The sequence below is a fragment of the Nicotiana attenuata genome, unplaced genomic scaffold, assembly GCF_001879085.1.
Source record: "Nicotiana attenuata strain UT unplaced genomic scaffold, NIATTr2, whole genome shotgun sequence".
In the NCBI taxonomy this organism is placed as follows: Eukaryota; Viridiplantae; Streptophyta; class Magnoliopsida; order Solanales; family Solanaceae; genus Nicotiana; species Nicotiana attenuata.
This window is the reverse complement of record NW_017670401.1, coordinates 735,353-754,600: the sequence shown is the minus strand read 5'-3', so window position 1 is coordinate 754,600 and position 19,248 is coordinate 735,353. Positions and strand designations below refer to the sequence as shown.

General features: G+C 40.7%; 1 protein-coding gene across 2 annotated transcripts; it reads left to right on the top strand.

Annotated features, from left to right (window-relative positions):
- Nucleotides 1-412: 412 nt before the first annotated feature.
- LOC109238902 (elongation factor 1-alpha-like) lies at nucleotides 413-3,207 on the top strand. 2 transcript variants are annotated; one of them, XM_019405390.1, is made up of 4 exons: nucleotides 413-540; nucleotides 1,382-1,856; nucleotides 1,936-2,836; nucleotides 2,951-3,207. In XM_019405390.1, exons 2-3 carry the CDS (start codon nucleotides 1,395-1,397, stop codon nucleotides 2,815-2,817), a joined length of 1,344 nt encoding a protein of 447 aa, XP_019260935.1. In that variant the 5' UTR covers nucleotides 413-540; nucleotides 1,382-1,394; the 3' UTR covers nucleotides 2,818-2,836; nucleotides 2,951-3,207. The 2 variants fall into 2 exon arrangements, with proteins under 2 accessions (XP_019260935.1, XP_019260934.1); XM_019405389.1 differs by having other exon boundaries at nucleotides 1,936-3,204.
- Nucleotides 3,208-19,248: the final 16,041 nt, after the last annotated feature.

Here is a 19,248-nt window from a genome sequence, read left to right as displayed (position 1 = left end):
TTAAACAAAAATATTTAAAATTATTAAACAAGTTTAAGGCCTCTTATCATGACTTTATCTTTAGACCTCCAATACCAATGAGCCGTCTCTGCAAAATTGTCATTATAACAAACTAATTCTTGCAATCACACGATTTTTTATGCCATTAGCCCATTTTGAAAAGCTAAAAGTTGCACCAAAATGTGAAGTTCCATTTCTCATCTCATTTCAGGAAGAAAAATGAAGCTAACCGTAACCATATTTCCTCTTTTCTACCCTTTTTTATTTATCTTTTTTGAATATATTTTGGCCAGAACTCAAAAATCTAATAAATTTTGCCCTTCTGGTCTTCCACTACAAATCTGATAAATTAGAGAAAAGATAAGCATATTTACGTAAATCTAATACAGTGGGGGCCCAAAAAGCCCAACCAAGGTACGGTTTCTGAGCTATAAAAACATCACTCAGTGCATTTCTCAAACCCTAACGCTTCGCTTCATTCGTTTTGCGCAGCCAGGGTTTTAGCGAAGCTCTCTCGTCTTTTCTTTTCGTCCTCTAAAGGTTAGATCTGTTCTATTTTCTTTTTGATTATTTTTTAGATATATTTATACAAACATCAATTGTATTCTAATTTGTGTTTTGTCAGTGATTTGTTGAAAATCACACTCTAATTACCTTGTGAAGTTTTTTCTTATGTTTGAATTATGAGATTTATCTGTTTTTGTTTACTAATTAATTGATATCGTAACTTTGTAAGGTAATATTTATAGTGCTTCCATTTCTTAATTTCGTGTATGTGGTATTGTCTTTTTCTTTTTGTACATTAGATTTGAACTAATGTTATGTGGGTTTATGATTGGTTAATTCGATTTGATTTGCTACACATGGATTCAGATCTGTTGATGGTTTAAAAAACGTTTTTAAATGACATATACACTTGAAAGTCAAATTAATAATAAATCTACGGCTATTGGAAACTCTATAGACTGTAGTACGTTTGGTATGGTAGAAAATGTTTTCCTTTTTATTCTGTGTTTGATTTGTAACTCAACTTTTTTGCTAAGAAGTTGTGATAGGTTGATAGTATCGTTTTGATTCAAATATATAGACGTCCATATTGATGATAGCTGATTGTTTCATTGAAGTGATGTGGAGTAACAGTGAGAATAGTTGAAAATGAAAATGAATTCTGTTAATCAAACAGCAAAAGATAAATTTCTTCATGGTCCCTCATACCACCCCCAAAATTTACATATTACATGGTCTAGATTACGTTTCATATATTTCAATAACAAAGAGAACCATTAGCCAAGAGTCTAATCGAATGTTTGTAGAAATTATTCTGGTCTCTATGGCTATCAAAATTTAATTCTTGGTTTTCCGTTCTTGTGATGATCTTCAGTTTCTAAGGAATCATGGGTAAAGAGAAGGTTCACATCAACATTGTGGTCATTGGCCACGTCGACTCTGGAAAGTCGACCACCACTGGTCACTTGATCTACAAGCTTGGTGGTATTGACAAGCGTGTTATTGAGAGGTTCGAGAAGGAAGCTGCTGAGATGAACAAGAGGTCATTCAAGTATGCCTGGGTGCTTGACAAGCTTAAGGCTGAACGTGAGCGTGGTATCACCATTGATATTGCCTTGTGGAAGTTTGAGACCACTAAGTACTACTGCACTGTGATTGATGCCCCCGGACACAGGGACTTTATCAAGAACATGATCACTGGTACTTCCCAGGCTGATTGTGCTGTTCTTATTATTGACTCCACCACTGGTGGTTTTGAAGCTGGTATTTCCAAGGATGGTCAGACACGTGAGCACGCATTGCTTGCTTTCACTCTTGGTGTCAAGCAAATGATTTGCTGCTGCAACAAGGTTTGCTTTTATCGATAGCGTATAGTCAATTATTATTTTGAAAATTTCATGCCATGCTAATTCTGTTATTTTTTGGCAGATGGATGCTACCACCCCCAAGTACTCCAAGGCTAGGTATGATGAAATCGTGAAGGAAGTTTCTTCCTACCTCAAGAAGGTTGGTTACAACCCTGACAAGATTCCCTTTGTCCCCATCTCTGGTTTTGAGGGGGACAATATGATTGAGAGGTCTACCAACCTTGACTGGTACAAGGGGCCAACCCTCCTTGAGGCTCTTGACCAGATTAATGAGCCCAAGAGGCCCACAGACAAACCCCTACGTCTTCCACTTCAGGATGTTTACAAGATTGGTGGTATTGGTACCGTCCCTGTTGGTCGTGTTGAAACTGGTGTCCTCAAGCCTGGTATGCTTGTGACCTTTGGGCCTACTGGTCTGACAACTGAAGTCAAGTCTGTAGAGATGCACCACGAAGCTCTCCAGGAGGCACTCCCTGGTGACAATGTCGGGTTCAATGTTAAGAATGTTGCTGTTAAGGATCTCAAGCGTGGTTATGTTGCCTCAAACTCCAAGGATGACCCAGCCAAAGGGGCTGCCAGTTTCACCTCCCAGGTCATCATCATGAACCATCCTGGTCAGATCGGAAATGGATATGCACCAGTTCTCGACTGCCACACTTCCCACATTGCTGTCAAGTTCGCTGAGATCTTGACCAAGATTGACAGACGTTCTGGTAAGGAACTTGAGAAGGAGCCTAAGTTCTTGAAGAATGGTGATGCTGGTATGGTTAAGATGATGCCGACCAAGCCTATGGTTGTTGAGACCTTCGCTGAGTACCCACCATTGGGTCGTTTTGCTGTGAGGGACATGCGTCAGACTGTTGCTGTTGGTGTCATCAAGAGTGTCGACAAGAAGGATCCAACTGGTGCCAAGGTCACCAAGGCTGCCCAAAAGAAAAAGTGAACAGTGCAGTGTAATTCTGGTATTTCCAGTGCTATCTATTATCGTCAAGCGTGTTATGTAGACTCTGTTTTATTTAGTTTTGGTTTAGTTTTGTCTTTGATTTTAGGTTCTGGTTCTCTGCCTTGTATGTCAGGTAGCCATTCTCAGAACTGGGTACTTGACAGGCGGTGGCAAGCATGATGAGTCTGTCTTCATTGTGTTTGAGGTGTCTTGGTTTTTCATGGCGGCTCAGGATTTTTGCTATTTATGTTGCCTAAAAGTACTAAATTTGAGCTTTTAAATCTTTCTACTCTTTCCCTTCTGTGAGTAAAGATTAAATGTCTTGTACAATGCGTTTGTTGAAGGTATGTTATTCGTTAAAATAGGTGACATCCAATGGTGGGTTGATATTGAAGCTCTAATTATGTGGTGATTGTTTCTCTTACCCTCTTTGAATAAGGTATGCAAGAACTGAGGTGTTGATTCATCTAAAGGGTCAATCTTTAAGGCTTACAAGATCAGAATTCACCTAGTGTAACATGTATTTCAGCTGCCTGTAAGCTGCTCTTATGCTTTTCCTGAGTTATTACATGATTTTACGACTTAAAAACATATCTAGAGTAAATTAAATATTCTTTCCCCAAATCCAAAGTACGTTTGCGTGGCATGGATAGAGGGTATGAATTTAGTTCACTACTTGTAACGTGAGTGATTGTAATATGAGGCCTGAGAGTAATGCTTCGGGTGAAAATTTTAATTAATCTGTTTCTTTGTTTTAAAAATCCTATAGCTCATTTACTCTGATAAACCAGACACTTAATTCATGTATTATCACTCTGAGAGCTGCATTCCGATGGATTTTGGAAGGAAAGAAACTTTTTTTCATTTTAAAAGTGCTAGGAATAAAAGCTAAATAAGGCAAAAAGGAATTAAAGATACACTAGACTTGAATTAACGTAAATACTCCAGCCGCTTTTACCTTTTAGTCCTCCAATATTTCCATACTCTCGCGTATTCTTTTACTACTAGGTTGAAGATAAAATTGTTTAGGTGCAAAGACCGCATAGAATAGAAGTTTTCATAATCATTCGCTGCTCCATAACCGAGGACCGCCTTTTTTATCTACTTATTTTCTCTGTCTTTTTCACTTACATTGAGTAAATGATTCTTCTTTTCTCAGAGAATAAGTTTGAACCTCAACTTACATTATTCCTAATGTACTACTCCCTCCGGTCCAAAATAAGTGATTTTTTGGATGATTTCACACAAATTAAGAAATCCATCTCTTAGCATTAATTAGCAATGGAATTGACCATATTATCCTTTACTATCTCACATAAATACTATAACACATATTCCAACACCATTTACTTCAAGGACAATATAGAAAAAAAATAATTAATTCATTCTTGAAATCTGGAAAAAATCACTTATTTTGGACCACAAGAAAAAGGCCAAAAAATCACTTATTTTGGACCGGAGGGAGTATCATTTGTATCTCTATGGGGACTTCGACGGTGATCACTTCTGAGCATGAGTTCTAGCCCAATATAAATAATTCAAAGGGAAAAAATCATTTTATACTTATAGGAATCAAAATAATTATCCTGATCTACCCATTAAGAATTCTATCCATTAAATATTTATAATAATTACATATTTAAGCTTTAAAAGGCTGAAAGTTGCACTCTATTTTAAATAGCCAAACAAGGCCCTAAACCTGCTAACTTGTTAAAGCCGAAACACGCTCAAGAAGCTATTGTTGCTCCCAAACGCACACGCAAGTATACGTGGTCGTACAAGTAATAAAGAATTGTAAGTCCAGATATTGACCCACATGAACTTGTGATTAGCTATTTACTAAATTAAACTAAGACAATTAATCTATTCAAGCAATTTTCTGAAGATTATTAACTACAACTAATCTAAAGTCGAAAACTAAGAAATTAAAGAAAATACGTTGGCAAGCTTAGATTCGAATTCAATGGGAGAGAATCTTTTTTTTTTTTTGTTTTCCACTTGGGGGCACAAACACCAAATGGTGTTCCCCCTTTGTCTCCTCCCATTTTATTCAATCTTGCGCTTGTTGGAATCAAAGGGTGTCCCCCTGATAGTAACTTATATTATGCGATGTAGATGCTATTTATGCTCTAAGTTAACCATACTTTATTGATGTTTTAAGTGCTAAATGATAACAAAATGCTCTAATTGAGGTTTTTATGCTTTGCAGGAGCTACTCCGAGTTAGGAGGAGGGTATAGAGTGTTTTGGGGTCAAATATGCAGATACAAGACCAATCGAGAAGAGCCCGGATGAAAACGAGCAAGAAAAGGCGAAGAAAAAAATAGGCAATAGTCCACCGCGACCGTGGTAGGGCCGCGGTGGAAAAAGGCGCAAAACAGAGTTGTCTAAAAGGACCACGGTCGGACCGCGACCGCGGTCGTTATGGAGAATGCCAAGAAAGTCCAGGGGCCAAAGTGTAAAGCGTTGAAAACTTATCCTAACCCTATATAAACTCAACAAACTCGCCCAAGTCAAGGTTAAGCTTGTTTTTAGACTCAATTGAAGGCAAGAACAGGTGTGAGAAGATCAAGACACCATTAAAGTTTTTCATTCTTCTGCCTGTTATCATTATTTTGTGAATTATGAATTATTTTATGGCTTTATCTTGTTTTACCATGAGTAGGTAAACATTTAATCTAGGGTTGATGGAACCAATTGTTGGATGAAGTCTTGATTACGTTTTGATATAATTAAGCTGTTTCTTATTCTATAATTGTTCAACTATGTATTTTCCTATGATTAATTGAAAGGGCCCTTGATTAATCATGTCTAGTTACCTTGTGTTTTTTGAGAAAGAACACTGGGTTAGATTGTTGTTGAGCAAGACCACTTTCGGGTAAGTTAAGAGATTAATTACTTGAATTTAAAAGCAGGGTTAGAGATAACGAAGCTTTGGTGGAATAATTCTGAATTGCATAAATTGTTAACTAGAGTAGTTCGAGAGAATGCTTCTAGTAGATTATCGTAATTGATCGAGAGATAATTACGGTAACCTAGAACTCATATTCCGTATAGAGTATTACGGTGAGATTATAGCTAACGTGTCAGGAATTAATCCGACAATTGGGAAAATCAATAACCTTAGACCATTTTACCATTGAATTCAACTCTATTCTTGGTTATTGCTAGTTTTATTATTGTTTTTCATTAGTTAACTAAATTATACTCATTATCCATTAAAAATCTTGCATCCGGGGATTGTTTGAGCTATTCATTAGCAGTTTTAAAAGTTGTAGCAAATAGGTTAGTTCCCTGTGGGATTCGATGCCGGACTGAACCAGATTATATATTTGCAGTGACCGCTTAGTCCTTTTTATAATCCGTAGTTGGGCGTGATCAAATTTTGACGCCGTTGTCGGGGAACTAACGGTGTTATTTATTGTAACTTTGAAGAATTGGTAGGATTATTAGTTTATATCAAATTTCTGTGGTGTTAAAAATATTTCCATTGAAATTCTCACGGCTGAACTCTTCTGTAACTCAGGTGCACGCCTAGAAGCTCTTCGAGAATTGGTGAACTCTTTGAAGGACTCTCATATCCCGAGAAAGCATTTTGGACATTGAACCGGGCTAACAGTAAGAGAAAACAACTGAAACTAAACGAACAAATTGAAATTGAAATGGGTGAGGTAGATAACGTCAACGGGAACAACAGGAATGATCGAGATGACCCAAACATCAGAATGGTAGCACTTGTTGTGCCAGAGGCTGCTCTTTATGATTGGGCGCAACCAACTGCTGATAACCTGGCCACAGCAATTGCAGTTCCTCCCATACAAGCGGAGACATTCCAAATTACCAACAACATGCTGCACCTGTTGCAGAATAAAAGGCTGTTCTCCGGGTCATACATCGAAGACCCACAACAACATCTGAAGAACTTCCTATCAATTTGTGTCACTCAAAGACAACCGAATGTGACTCCTGAGGCAATCAAATTATTATTGTTCCCATTCTCAGTAACAGGGGAGGCTCAAACTTGGCTGAATTCGCTCCCAATAAACTCCATTGCTACTTGGGAGGAACTAGTCAAGCAGTCCTTAAACAAGTTTTATCCACCCAATAAAACTGCGAAGTAGATTGATGAGATATTGCAATTCAAGCAGAAACCGACCGAGACTTTGCAAGAGACCTGGGAGAGGTTTAAGGGCATGTTGGTGAAGTGCCCTCACCATGGCATTCCGGATCAGATGCTGGGACATAGATTCTATATGGGTTTGGCTGACAGTCTGAAGGCCAATGTAGATGCTTCTGCCGGGGGTGCATTCCTAAGCAAAACTTTGACAGAGTGCAAGATTCTTCTTGACAAGATGTCTCAAAATTCAGGCTGGATGACGAGAGACACAACACTCACTCCAATAGTGCATTCTGTCGCTCTTGAACCCAACAACACACATGCAGAAAGCGTAGCCATCTTATGACCCAGATGAGCTTGCTGACAAAGAAAATAGATGAGATAGGTACGAAACAGGTGCACATTGTGGATACCACAAATGGAGGCTTGTGCACTCCTTGCATAAACCAGTCATATGTGTGCTCTTGGAGTGGAGAGAATGACAACCAGGGATTCACAGAAGACATGAATTATGTCAATAATTTTGGAGGTCAGAGGCAAGGTGGGCAGCAATGGGGACCATTAGCAAACCAGCATTAAAGACCGAACCAGTCACATCACAACCCCAATCTAGGAGGAGCACGACCACAAGGCCAAATCATACCTTATCAAAGGCAACATGGCTATAATCAGCAACACCAGCAACAATTGACCTACCAACCACCTCATCAGCAGCAGGATAGTAACATGATCGAAATCAGGGGTATGCTGCAACAACTCATAGGGACAAATGGAAAGATACAAGAGAAGTTAGCTGCACATGATTCAGCAATCAAAGGTTTTGAAACTCAATTGGGATAGCTATCTATGGCCTTGAACAATCTCCCAAAAGGAACATTGCCTGCAGATACAAACGTTAATCCAAAGGAGCAGAACCCGAATCAGCTCATGGCAGTGAGTCTCAGGAATGGGAGAGATTTAGACAGGGAACAACTTTGGTCTTCAGTCAGCTCTACTAGATGCAGTTGCCCAGGAATCCAATGCACTAACTCCTGGAAGCTCCATTCATGCCCACCTACCGACCGAGGAAGACGCTACCGATCCCTGAATCGAGGGAGTCGAATAGCGAATGCACTTGCGGTAAAGACAGGTCCTGCATCTCCTACCTAATGCAATTGACCGACCCACCATTTCTTTCCTTCAATAATGCCTTCGCTTCACTTCAAGACACTATTTACCAAGGAAAGACTACCTTTTTTTTTGAATGGAAGAAGCCGAAGGGGTGAAAGAGCGCTGCGGTAACGAGCCGTAAGAAAGATGAGCAGAGCATTCCTTCCGCCGGCCTTTATAGGAGTAGGGGAGCGTGGTGAGATAGATAGACGTCCAATCCTGCAGCAGCTAGTTGCTCGGCCTTAGTCTTGGGCTGATCTCAGACTTCAATCAACCCCTTCGTACTTCGATCCAATCAATCGATCGATCAAGAGGCTAATCTCTTTTGTTTGGGCCGGTAGCTAAAAAAAAGTCCTCGCTTTCTCTTGAACAAGGGAAGGGCAGCATAGCATTAGCTTCAATTGAACAAGCTCAACCTTGAAAAAAAAAGGTGGTAGGCCGACGTTGAACGCTTCAACTTGGCCACTGAAGAAGGCGAAGGCTGGGCGAGAGACTAGGCCAACTTACTGCGCCATGCCATGGTTTAAGCTTTAGGCTCCATAGACGGAACTCTGTTTAGGTATTAGGGAGGGGAGGACACCACTCAGCACCGCTCCGTGGGGTGGGGTTCAATGCCTAACAAAAACGGCCAAAAGAAAAAAAGGGATGTATGGCTGAGGGGAGGAGAGAAAGAACGCATGCATGGAGATTCTGTCTGTCGGAGGTTCGAGAATCTATGAAAGGACATCTAAGGCTAAGGTTATGAAGTAAAGCAAGTCCATTACTGAGAGAAGTGGTGATCTCGTCTTGCTTGCTGGGAGAGATGAAGCTTCCGGACCATCTTTTCCAGCCAGATAGCGAGCGATCACTCAGCAATGAACACTAACAGTTCCTTCTTCTGCGAATATGAGATAGACCGACAGCCGGTACGGGACTAATGAACTGTGGGAATAGCGAAAGACCGGATTCGTTAGTATTAGTAAAAAACCTAGTTAAGGGGTCCGTAGTTGTCGCAATCGCTCATTGGTCTTCACCTCAAGTGCTTTCTTCAATGAGTCCAAGTCTGCCTTCGCGGATAAGAAATCAAGGACTTGTCGGTAGATCAGCTAGCTCGCGCTCTAGTCTTTCATTGATCTTTTCTACCCCTCGCTCTATGAGGATGCGCGCCTATCCAGAACGTGCAAAGTAAAATAGCGGTAGATCAACTGGGTATAGATCGACACATAGGCTGCTGGCAGAGTGGGGGGCAGAATCACACAGCAAGAAAGCTTCCTGTCAATCCAAAAATGTTAGAAAGAGAATTAGATCTAATCTCGTCAAGTGGGCTTATTCAATTTCTGAAGTTAGATTGAAGATTGAGAAAGCCGGCCAGTAGTGCCTTTAGCGAATGCGTTCACGAGGCCGGTCCCCGGTGGCTAAGAAGCTTGATAGAAATTACGACTTTACCAACCACTTCGGCCTAATCATCCCACTTCTTTCCTCAATCCCAATAAAGGATATCGATTTTCGATAACCACTTTCGCCCGATCCAATTCACTTCCATCGAGGCAGCGAACTAGTAGATCATCCAGCGTACTTCACGGCTAACTGAAGCCAGTGCAGATAATTCCTTTTCCAAATGAAAGGCGATAGGGGGCTACCCTAAGGAAGCAAGAAGGGAGGATTTTCTTTACTTTATCGCTAGAACCTTCCTTTCACGAGTGAACCCGGGCACGAGCCTACCTTGGTTGAACCAAAAAAGGGGTACCGGCGTACCTACCATTAAGCGGAGGTAGGAAAGAGGGTTCGCTAATCGGATTTCCACTCATAGAAAGCCTGAAGTTCGTCCTCAACTGCTAACAGTTCCAAATGGGAAGTTGCTCATTTCAGGAGAGAGACAACGCCAACTACTCGAGCTGCCCCAGTTATATTAGAGACCGATGAGTCGGCAGAGCTCACCGAGGTTGTAATCGAGCAAGAACAGGTTGACAAGGGGAAGGAGAAAGAAGGTGAACAACTCCCAGAACAGGTAGTAGAAAAAGCTTCCAGCAAAGAAAAGACGCAAAGCAGTTGGCAGAGGTCGATTCCTGCACCATTCCCTTAGAGGTTGGCAAAGAAAAAGAAAGATGATCAATACAGGAAATTCATGGAAATTCTCAGACAAATTCAATTGAATATTCCACTGATGGATGCTTTGAGGGAAATCCCAGTGTATGCAAAAATGATGAAGGACCTGATGTCGCAAAAATTTGACTTCCGGGACCTGTCCACTGTAACTCTGACACAGACCTGGAGCGCGGTAGTGACAAGACCTATGTCTCAAAAGGTGTCTGATCCAGGTAGTTTCACTATCCCATGCACCATTGGGAGTTATGCTTTTGCTAAAGCATTGTGTGATTTGGGAGCCAGCATAAACTTGATGCCCTTGGCAATCTATACAAAATTGGGCATTGGCTGAGCTAGACCGACCTCAATATTGCTGCAACTGGCTGATCACACAGTGAAAAGACCGACCGGAATTCTTGATGATGTGCTTGTTCAAGTGGGGAAATTTGTATTCCCTTCCGACTTCGTCATTCTTGACTATCAAGTGGATGAAGAGATACCAATCATTCTGGGCAGGCCGTTTCTAGCAACTGGGAGAGCATTGATTGATTGTGAGACTGGGGAATTGAAAATGAGGTTGAACAATGAAGAAATCATATTCAATGTTCAATAATCTTTGAGGAGACCCAGCGAATTTGCAAATTTCTCACTAGTGGAGGCCGTAGATGTGATACTACAAGAGGAGGATGAGTCTACTAATGTCAGGGATCCGCTAGAAGCTTGCTTGATGAATCTGGAAAATGTGGATGGTGAGGAGTTGGCAGAGTGGGTCATGGCTCTCAAAGGTCAAGGGTTCTGGGCAAGGGAACCCCAGTTCGAGCCCCTACACTTAGAAGAAAGAACAACACCACCTGCGAAACTATCGATAGAGGAGCCACCACAGTTGGACCTGAAACCGCTTCCAGCTCACCTCAGGTATGCTTTCTTAGGGTCTAATTCTACTTTACCTGTCATTATATCATCTGGTATTCTAGCTGTGCAGGTAGACTCCTATAGGTGTTACAGGAATGTAAGACTGCCATTGGTTGGACCATGGCGGACATAAAGGGTATAGGCCCAGCTTTTTGTATGCACAAGATTCTCCTGGAAGAAGGGCACAAACCTTCTAGAGAACATCAACGAAGGCTGAACCCGAATATAAAAGAGGTGGTGAAGAAGGAGGTGATCAAATGGTTAGATGTGGGTATCATCTTCCCCATCTCTGACAGCAATTAGGTCAGTCCTGTCCAATGTGTACCGAAAAAGGAGGAATGACAGTAATACGGAATGAGAAGAACGAGCTTATCTCAAATCGTACAGTCACGGGGTGGCGGATTTGCATGGACTATCGGAAACTGAACACAGCCACCCGGAAGGACCATTTCCCCTTGCCTTTCATTGACCAGATATTGGACAGGTTAGCTGGGCGGTCCCATTTCTGTTTCTTGGATGGATACTCGGGGTATAACCAGATCTCAATAGCCCTGGAAGATAGGGAGAAAACGTCCTACACTTGTCCGTATGGCATCTTTTCCTTTCGGAGAATGCCCTTTGAACTTTGCAATGCACCGACTACATTCTAGCGGTGCATGCTAGCCATTTTCACTGACATGGTTGGGGATATTATGGAGGTGTTTATGGGTGATTTCTCCGTGGTGGGGGATTCATTCAAAGATTGTCTTCAATCCCTAAGAAGAGTGCTCAAAAGATGTGTAGAGACAAATCTAGTGCTGAATTTGGAGAAATGCCATTTTATGGTACAAGAAGGAATACTGTTGGGGCATCGAGTGTCCAAAAAGGGAATTGAAGTTGACCAAGCCAAGGTTGATGTGATTGAGAAGCTGCCGCCACCCACTTCGGTAAAGGCAGTGAGAAGTTTCCTGGGGCACGCAGGGTTCTATAGGTGATTCATTAAGTATTTTTCCAAGATTGCTAACCCCTTATGTAATTTGCTTGAAATAGACCAGCCTATTGTGTTTTCTGATGATTGCAGGTTGGCCTTTGAGGAGCTGAAAAAGACATTGGTGACTGCAACTATCATTGTTGCACCTAACTGGGAGAAACCGTTCGAGCTCTTGTGCGACGCTAGTGATTATGCTATAGGAGCAGTATTAGGGCAACACAAAGAGAAGATGATGCACCCGATCTACTATGCAAGTAGGACGCTCAGTGGTGCACAGCTTAATTACACTGTCATGGAAAAGGAAATACTCGTTGTAGTGTTTGCCTTCGACAAATTCAGGTCGTACTTAATTCGCTCAAAAGTTATTATTTATACTGACCATGCAGGAATTAGGTACTTGATAGCAAAGAAGGAGTCAAAGCCACGCTTGATTCGCTGGGTTCTTTTGCTACAAGAATTCGATCTATAAATCCATGATAGAAAGGGGACGGACAATCAAGTGGCAGACCATCTCTCGAGGTTGGAAGGAGCAGAAAGGAGAATGGAGGTTGAAGATATCACAGAGACATTCCGGGATGAACAGTTACTTGCCGTGACAACGGAGGAGGCGCCATGGTATGCTGATATTGCTAATTACTTAGCAAGCGGTATTGTACCTTATGATCTCTCCTCAATTCAAAAAAAAAGTTGTTCCGTGGTTGTCGATCTTATTATTGGGATGAACCTCTACTTTTTAAGATATGTGTTGATAACATGATCCGGAGGTGTATCCCCGAGAAAGATCAACATTCTATTTTGCAGGCTTGCCATGCTTCACCATATGGTGGATATTTTGGAGGAATTCAGACAGCAGCTAAGGTGTTGGAATCGGGTTTGTACTGGCCAACTCTATTCAAGGACGCCCACGCTTGGGTCAAAAGTTGCGATGGATGCCAAAGGAAAGGCAACATTTCTCGCCGTCACGAGATGCCAATGACCATAATTCAAGAGGTGGAGATTTTTGACATGTGGGGGATCGACTTTATGGGGCCGTTCGTCAGCTCGTATGGTAACAAATATATATTGGTAGCGGTTGACTATGTCTCCAAGTGGGTCGAAGCGGTGGCCCTCCCAACCAATGATTCAAAAGGGGTAACATGCTTTCTAAAGAAAAACATCTTCACACATTTTGGCACCCCGAGAGCTATAATCAGTGATGGTGGAACCCATTTTTGCAATAGAGCATTTGCAAGGCTGTTGGAAAAGTACGGAGTTCGTCATAAGGTGCCACCCCTTATCACCCACAGTCGAGCGGGCAAGTTCAAGTGTCAAATAGAGAAATTAAAAGTGTCCTTACAAAAACAGTGAATGCAACAAGGACCGATTGGGCAAAGAAGCTGGATGATGCATTGTGGGCGTACCGCATAACATTCAAAACTCCAATTGGTATGTCACCGTACAAGTTGGTGTTTGGAAAGGCATGCCACCTTCCGATAGAGCTCGAACATAAAGCACTTTGGGCATTGCGGCAGTTGAATTTGGATATGGAGACAGCAGGCACCAGCAGAATCACTGGGTTACATGAGCTCGAGGAATTCAAGTTCCAGGCATTTGAGAGTGCTAGACTATACAAGGAAAGGAAGAAAGTAATGCATGATAAGCGCATCTTGGATCGGAGCTTCAAACCCGGAGATCTAGTGTTGTTATACAACTCGAGATTGAGATTGTTTCCAGGTAAGTTGAAGTCCCGATGGTCAGGACCCTTCAGAGTGGTGCAAATGTTCTTAAGTGGAGGTATGGAGATCGAATCAGAAGATGGGACAAATAAGTTCACGGTGAATGGGCAAAGGCTGAAACATTACCTTGGAATGACCGAAGAAAAAGGGGATAGAGTGGTAATAACTTTGGAAGAGCCCCAATACGTGAATGAGGAGTGATGATCAAAGCCTGCATCGTGCCGCGATGTTAAATCAAGCGCTGCGTGGGAGGCAATCCATGTTTTCTTTTGTTTCTCCTTTTGTTTTGATGTTGTACTTGATGTGTATGATGCTAACCCTTTTGTTAGTGTACAGGGAAAGATTGGTGCATATTGGGAGAAGTCGGGGTCAAGAACCAACTCCGGAAAGGTAAAAAAAAAATGAGGAAAACAAAAAAAAATTCGGAAGCTCGTGACCGCGACCGCGGCTCGGGCGCGGCAGATAATGTCACACCACCTTTTTCCTACACCCCCGGAAGAGGGTATAATAAAGGGAGTTATTTCCAACTTGAAGTGACAATCGAAACGGGATTTATTATTAAGATTTCAGAGTCGCCACTTGGGAGATTAATGGTGTCCCAAGTCACCGGTTGAATCCCAAACCGAGGAAATTATTGACTCTGTTAACAGTCCGCGAACCAGAAATCCGAGTAAGGAATTCCGTTAACCCGGGAAAAGGTATTAGGCATTCCCGGATTCCGTGGTTCTAGCACGGTCGCTCAACTGTTGTATTTGATTTTATCTGATTTCAAAACGTGTTCTAACCTATGTGTCTTTTATTAGTAACCGCTTTTATTTTATTTTTAATAAGAATTGCAACGTCGTGAAAATGCGTCCCGAACCACGTCGCACCAGTGCACCCGTGGTTGTCAACACATTTCGACTCCGTTGAGATTTGGATTTGGGTCACATAAATGTGCACCCGAGTTTAGGAATGTAATTTTATTAAAATCGTGCCTAAAGAGTCTAACACATTTATTATCTTTGGGGAAAACCGTGAAATTCGCTAAACGGTTCACCCGAATTCTAAGTATTTTTTTTTTATAGCATTAATTGAGGGCCCCGCAATTTGTAGTTTATTCGGCGAGGCTCGTCTCAACTATTATTTATTTCAAAGGGCGAATCCTGAGATAACTACGATTTCTATTTTTGTTGATCTCTATAATATAGGCCCTAATCGATGCTGTGGGGTTGGAGCAGGCTAATAGGTGATGATGTACCAAAACCAAACATCCGTATACCTTAGCCAGGCCCGAGCGCATATAGTCATAAAACGGGACCTGGGCTGCTCGCTTTAACAAACTGGAGATTATTAGCTTTAACGATTGAGGAAAAAGAATAGCCAAGCCCACGTGACTAAGCCAAATTGAGCAAATAACCAGTTAACAGTTGTTCTAAAGCATTTTGTTATTACTACCTTTAACTTTTGGTGAAAATGCATCAACCTATATTCATATTAACAACCAGATTGCCTATGACCAATTTAAATAATTCACTCAATTGGTGCAGCCCAGTACAACTACCTTAACTACAGAAATCCATATTTCAGTCCATAACATGTAACTAACATCTACTACACAATAAGCGAATCACAGGAAAACTTTCAATATATCAGAACTATTGAACATGCAAATCCACGGTAATGAGGAACACAAGTTCTCATATTACCTAACAATCTGTACCAAATGATAGCTAACACAGTCCAATTTCAGCTCAAATTATACAACAGCTCTATTCGAATCTAGCTCATATGATTATTAAGCTAATTTTGTTCCACACAATTGAACTAGTGTCTAAGTTCAATTAAAACAAAACAGAAGACATTTGGTCAATCTCCATGGATTTTATGTTTCAATCGTATGGAGCTACAGCCATAGAGTCTCGAGTCGTGTACCTGGAAATGGTTTTTTAACAGAAGAAGAGGTAAGCAGCAGCAGTACAATAGCAGACCAAGAGATAATCAAACAGTAGCAAATGAACAGCCCAGGAAATCACTCGAGTTTAAAACCAGAAAGAGTTTGAAGCCAAATGAAGATGAGTTCAACCACAAATCACTCGAATGTACCCAAATTTACTTGAGATGGAGCTTAAAATGTCCTAGAACTTCAGTTAAAATCCAAACTAAGTAGACCACATTCACTCGAGCAAACCATTAAACAACTCCAAAACCTCTAGAACTAGAGCTTAGAACAGAAAATGAAGAACACCAAAGAGGAATTCGAAAATTGATTGGAATATGCAATGAAGTCGTAATTGTTTTGAATTTTCTGTTTTCTGATTTTGTTTTTGTTTGTTTTTTTTTTGATTTTTTGAAGATTTGGAGTTTGAATTTCAAATTTCAGGTCTGAAACTTGTGAACAATGGGAGGGAATTTTTAAGAGGCTCCAAACTTGTGAATCAAGGCAAAGGCACTGCCCTTTTATAGGCACCATAGGAGTGAACAATCAGGCCTTAGTTTTGCACTCTAGTCCCTATGTTATTTTTCAGTTTTACTCACTTAGTCCCTCATTTGTTGACTTGTTACTCAAGTTACACCACTAACTTACTGAAATTTCACTTAACTTCTCGACCTAGAAACTTCTAGATGGTTCTATCCTAGTTACTACAACATTCTTTCTATCTAAAATGCCTAAACTAACCTTTATTCAGTCTGAAATTTACCAAACTAGAATTAACTGAACCCAACCCTTTTATTTGAGTTAGTAACCGTGGTCAATTATTCAAAGGAAATGGGCAATTCAACTAACTCCAAACAAACCCAATAAGCTCATCCTAATTAATTCTAATTACCACCTAAGGTAATCAATTAACTAACAATAAACATACAGGACTAAGATCAATCCAACAATAACATCTATGGATAAATTAATTGAAACCAAAATCAAAACAGAACAGAATCCAACCAGAAATAATGACTAAAACAAATCAGAATTAATTAATCATGAGGAAAATCTAATCTGACAAGGAGAAACCCTACTGACTTAAAATGGTCAATCAAAAATTTAAACTAAACCTAAAACAGACTTAAATCAAATTAACCTAACAAAATTAGTATTGAATCAACATAAAATGAACTCTAATCTAATAATCAAACCAGTCAATCATTAACCAAGCTAAAAAATGAAAATTAATTGGAGACTAACAAACATGATAGCAAAACTAACAGAGGGATTTAAACAAGAAAAGAAGAAAAATAAGCAAAGAAACCAGAAAGAAGAACGAGAACTCACTCATTAATTACAGATTCAAAAATCGAACGATCTCCAATGGGATTTGAGGGCCGTTGACATTGAATTCGTCGCGAGGAAGGCCAGGTGACCATGTGGCATCAATTTGGAACATTTTGGAGCAATTAGGATTTTGGCCGGAAACTTTAAATTTAATATTCGAGCGATTCCGGCCGGATTTGAGGGATGGGGTTTGGGGGGTTTGATAGAGGAGGTAAAGGCGGTTATGTGGTGTTAATTTGGGGTGGTTTGGACGGAGTTGTGTCATGGCCGAAAAAGTTTAGATCTGATATTCGAGGCGATTGGATGGGATTCGAGGAGAAATAAGGCTAGATTCGTGATGAGGAAGATGAGATGAAGAGGTGGTGTAATTTTCAGGTGGTTTGGATGAACGCCACCGGCGGCAGATGGCGGCTCAGGGCGGAGGAGGCTGGTCTCTAGGATTTTGATGGAGAAGAGAGGCAAAAGGGGGTAGGGGGGGTCACTAGGACAATTATATATGAATGAGACCCGACTTCTGAGCCGTTGGATCATCCAACCTCGACGGCTCAGATTTAATTTAGACCAAACGGCGTCCTTTTGGTTATGGGGGGGCTGGACTGGGTTTGGACGTGGGTTTGGGCTGGCCTGGGGCTTGTTTGGACGGGTTCAGGGGATTTTGGCTTGGGCTTGCCTAGACTGAAAGAGATTGGCCCAATGCTGATCTCTCTTTGTTTTTCTTTTCTTTTATTTCCCTTTTTTTAATCTTTTCTTTTCTTTTTCTCTTAAAAATAAAAATCTGAATTAAACCCTAGGACTTAATTAAACCTAAATGATGATTAACACAATTAATTGAAATAAAGTAAAGAAAAACTAACAAAATTCAAAGCTAAGCAAAATAAATCAATTTTGTGATTTTTTTTGTATTTTTGTAAAACCCTAATTACTAATTAATTCCTAGAACGCGAGATTAACTTCTAAATGCAAATGCACATATTTTGTATTTTTCATTAATCAAACAAGAAATAAAATGCACAGACAAATGCGAACAATTAACACAAAATGCCACGAAAATCCACAAAATTGCAAGTAATGAAAAGAGATCATTTTATTTTGAATTTATGGGAGTAATTCATATAGGGCCAAAATCACGTGCTCACAGCTGCCCCTCTTTGCTCGGAAACACGAAGAGTTTTCGTGCAAAGATGAAGTGAGCGGATACGAGCGATTTTGCCTATTTGAATACTCCGTGGAAGCATTTTTGAAAGATTTGACCGCACCCTGCTTCTGAGGTTGCCTACATATCCTTGGCTATAAAGGAATCAGGTCAGTGTAGTTCGGGAATGTCTGATAGCTGGGACTACCATGAAGCTGTGATTTCACTGTTGCTGCTGCTGCTGCTACTGCTTACTGGCAACATCGTTACCCTCAGGATCTTCATCAACCTTGAACTCTTCCAAGTCTTCCGGCTCCTCATCGTCTTCGGCTTCGAGCTCTCTGGCACTTTGATCTCGGCTGACAGGTCGAAACCCGAGCATGAATTTCTTAAAGGGCCTCCCTTCAAGATTGCCATTCTAGCATGCTCGATGATGTCCTTTGCTTGAACCTGANTTGTAGTTAGTTTTTTTGTTATTTTTACGTAAACCTAATTACTAATTACTTACCTAGAACGACGAGTAACTTTAACTTACTAAATGACAAAGTGACACATTATTTGATTTTTCATTAATCAAACAAGAAATAAAATGCACAGACAAATGCGAACAATTAACACAAAATGCCACAAAAATCCACAAAATTGCAAGTAATGAAAAGAGATCATTTTGTTTTGAATTTATGGGAGTAATTCATATAGGGCAAAAATCACGTGCTCACAGCTGCCCCTCTTTGCTCGGAAACACGAGGAGTTTTCGTGCAAAGATGAAGTGAGCGGATACGAGCGATTTTTGCCTATTTGAATACTCCGTGGGAAGCATTTTTGAAAGATTTGACCGCACCCTGCTTCTGAGGTTGCCTACATATCCTTGGCCATAAAGGAATCAGGTCAGTGTAGTTCGGGAATGTCTAATAGCTGGGACTACCATGAAGCTGTGATTTCACTGTTGCTGTTGCTGCTGCTACTGCTTACTGAACCCCCTTATTACACCATATCAAAATAAAAGAAGCTAGACTAAACTATCATCTATGCTTTACAAAAATCCTATCTATATCTTCAAACTTGCTCCTGTGGTTCTTGTTGCCTTGTTGACTTGTATTCTCCTAGTGAAATCCCTCTGTTG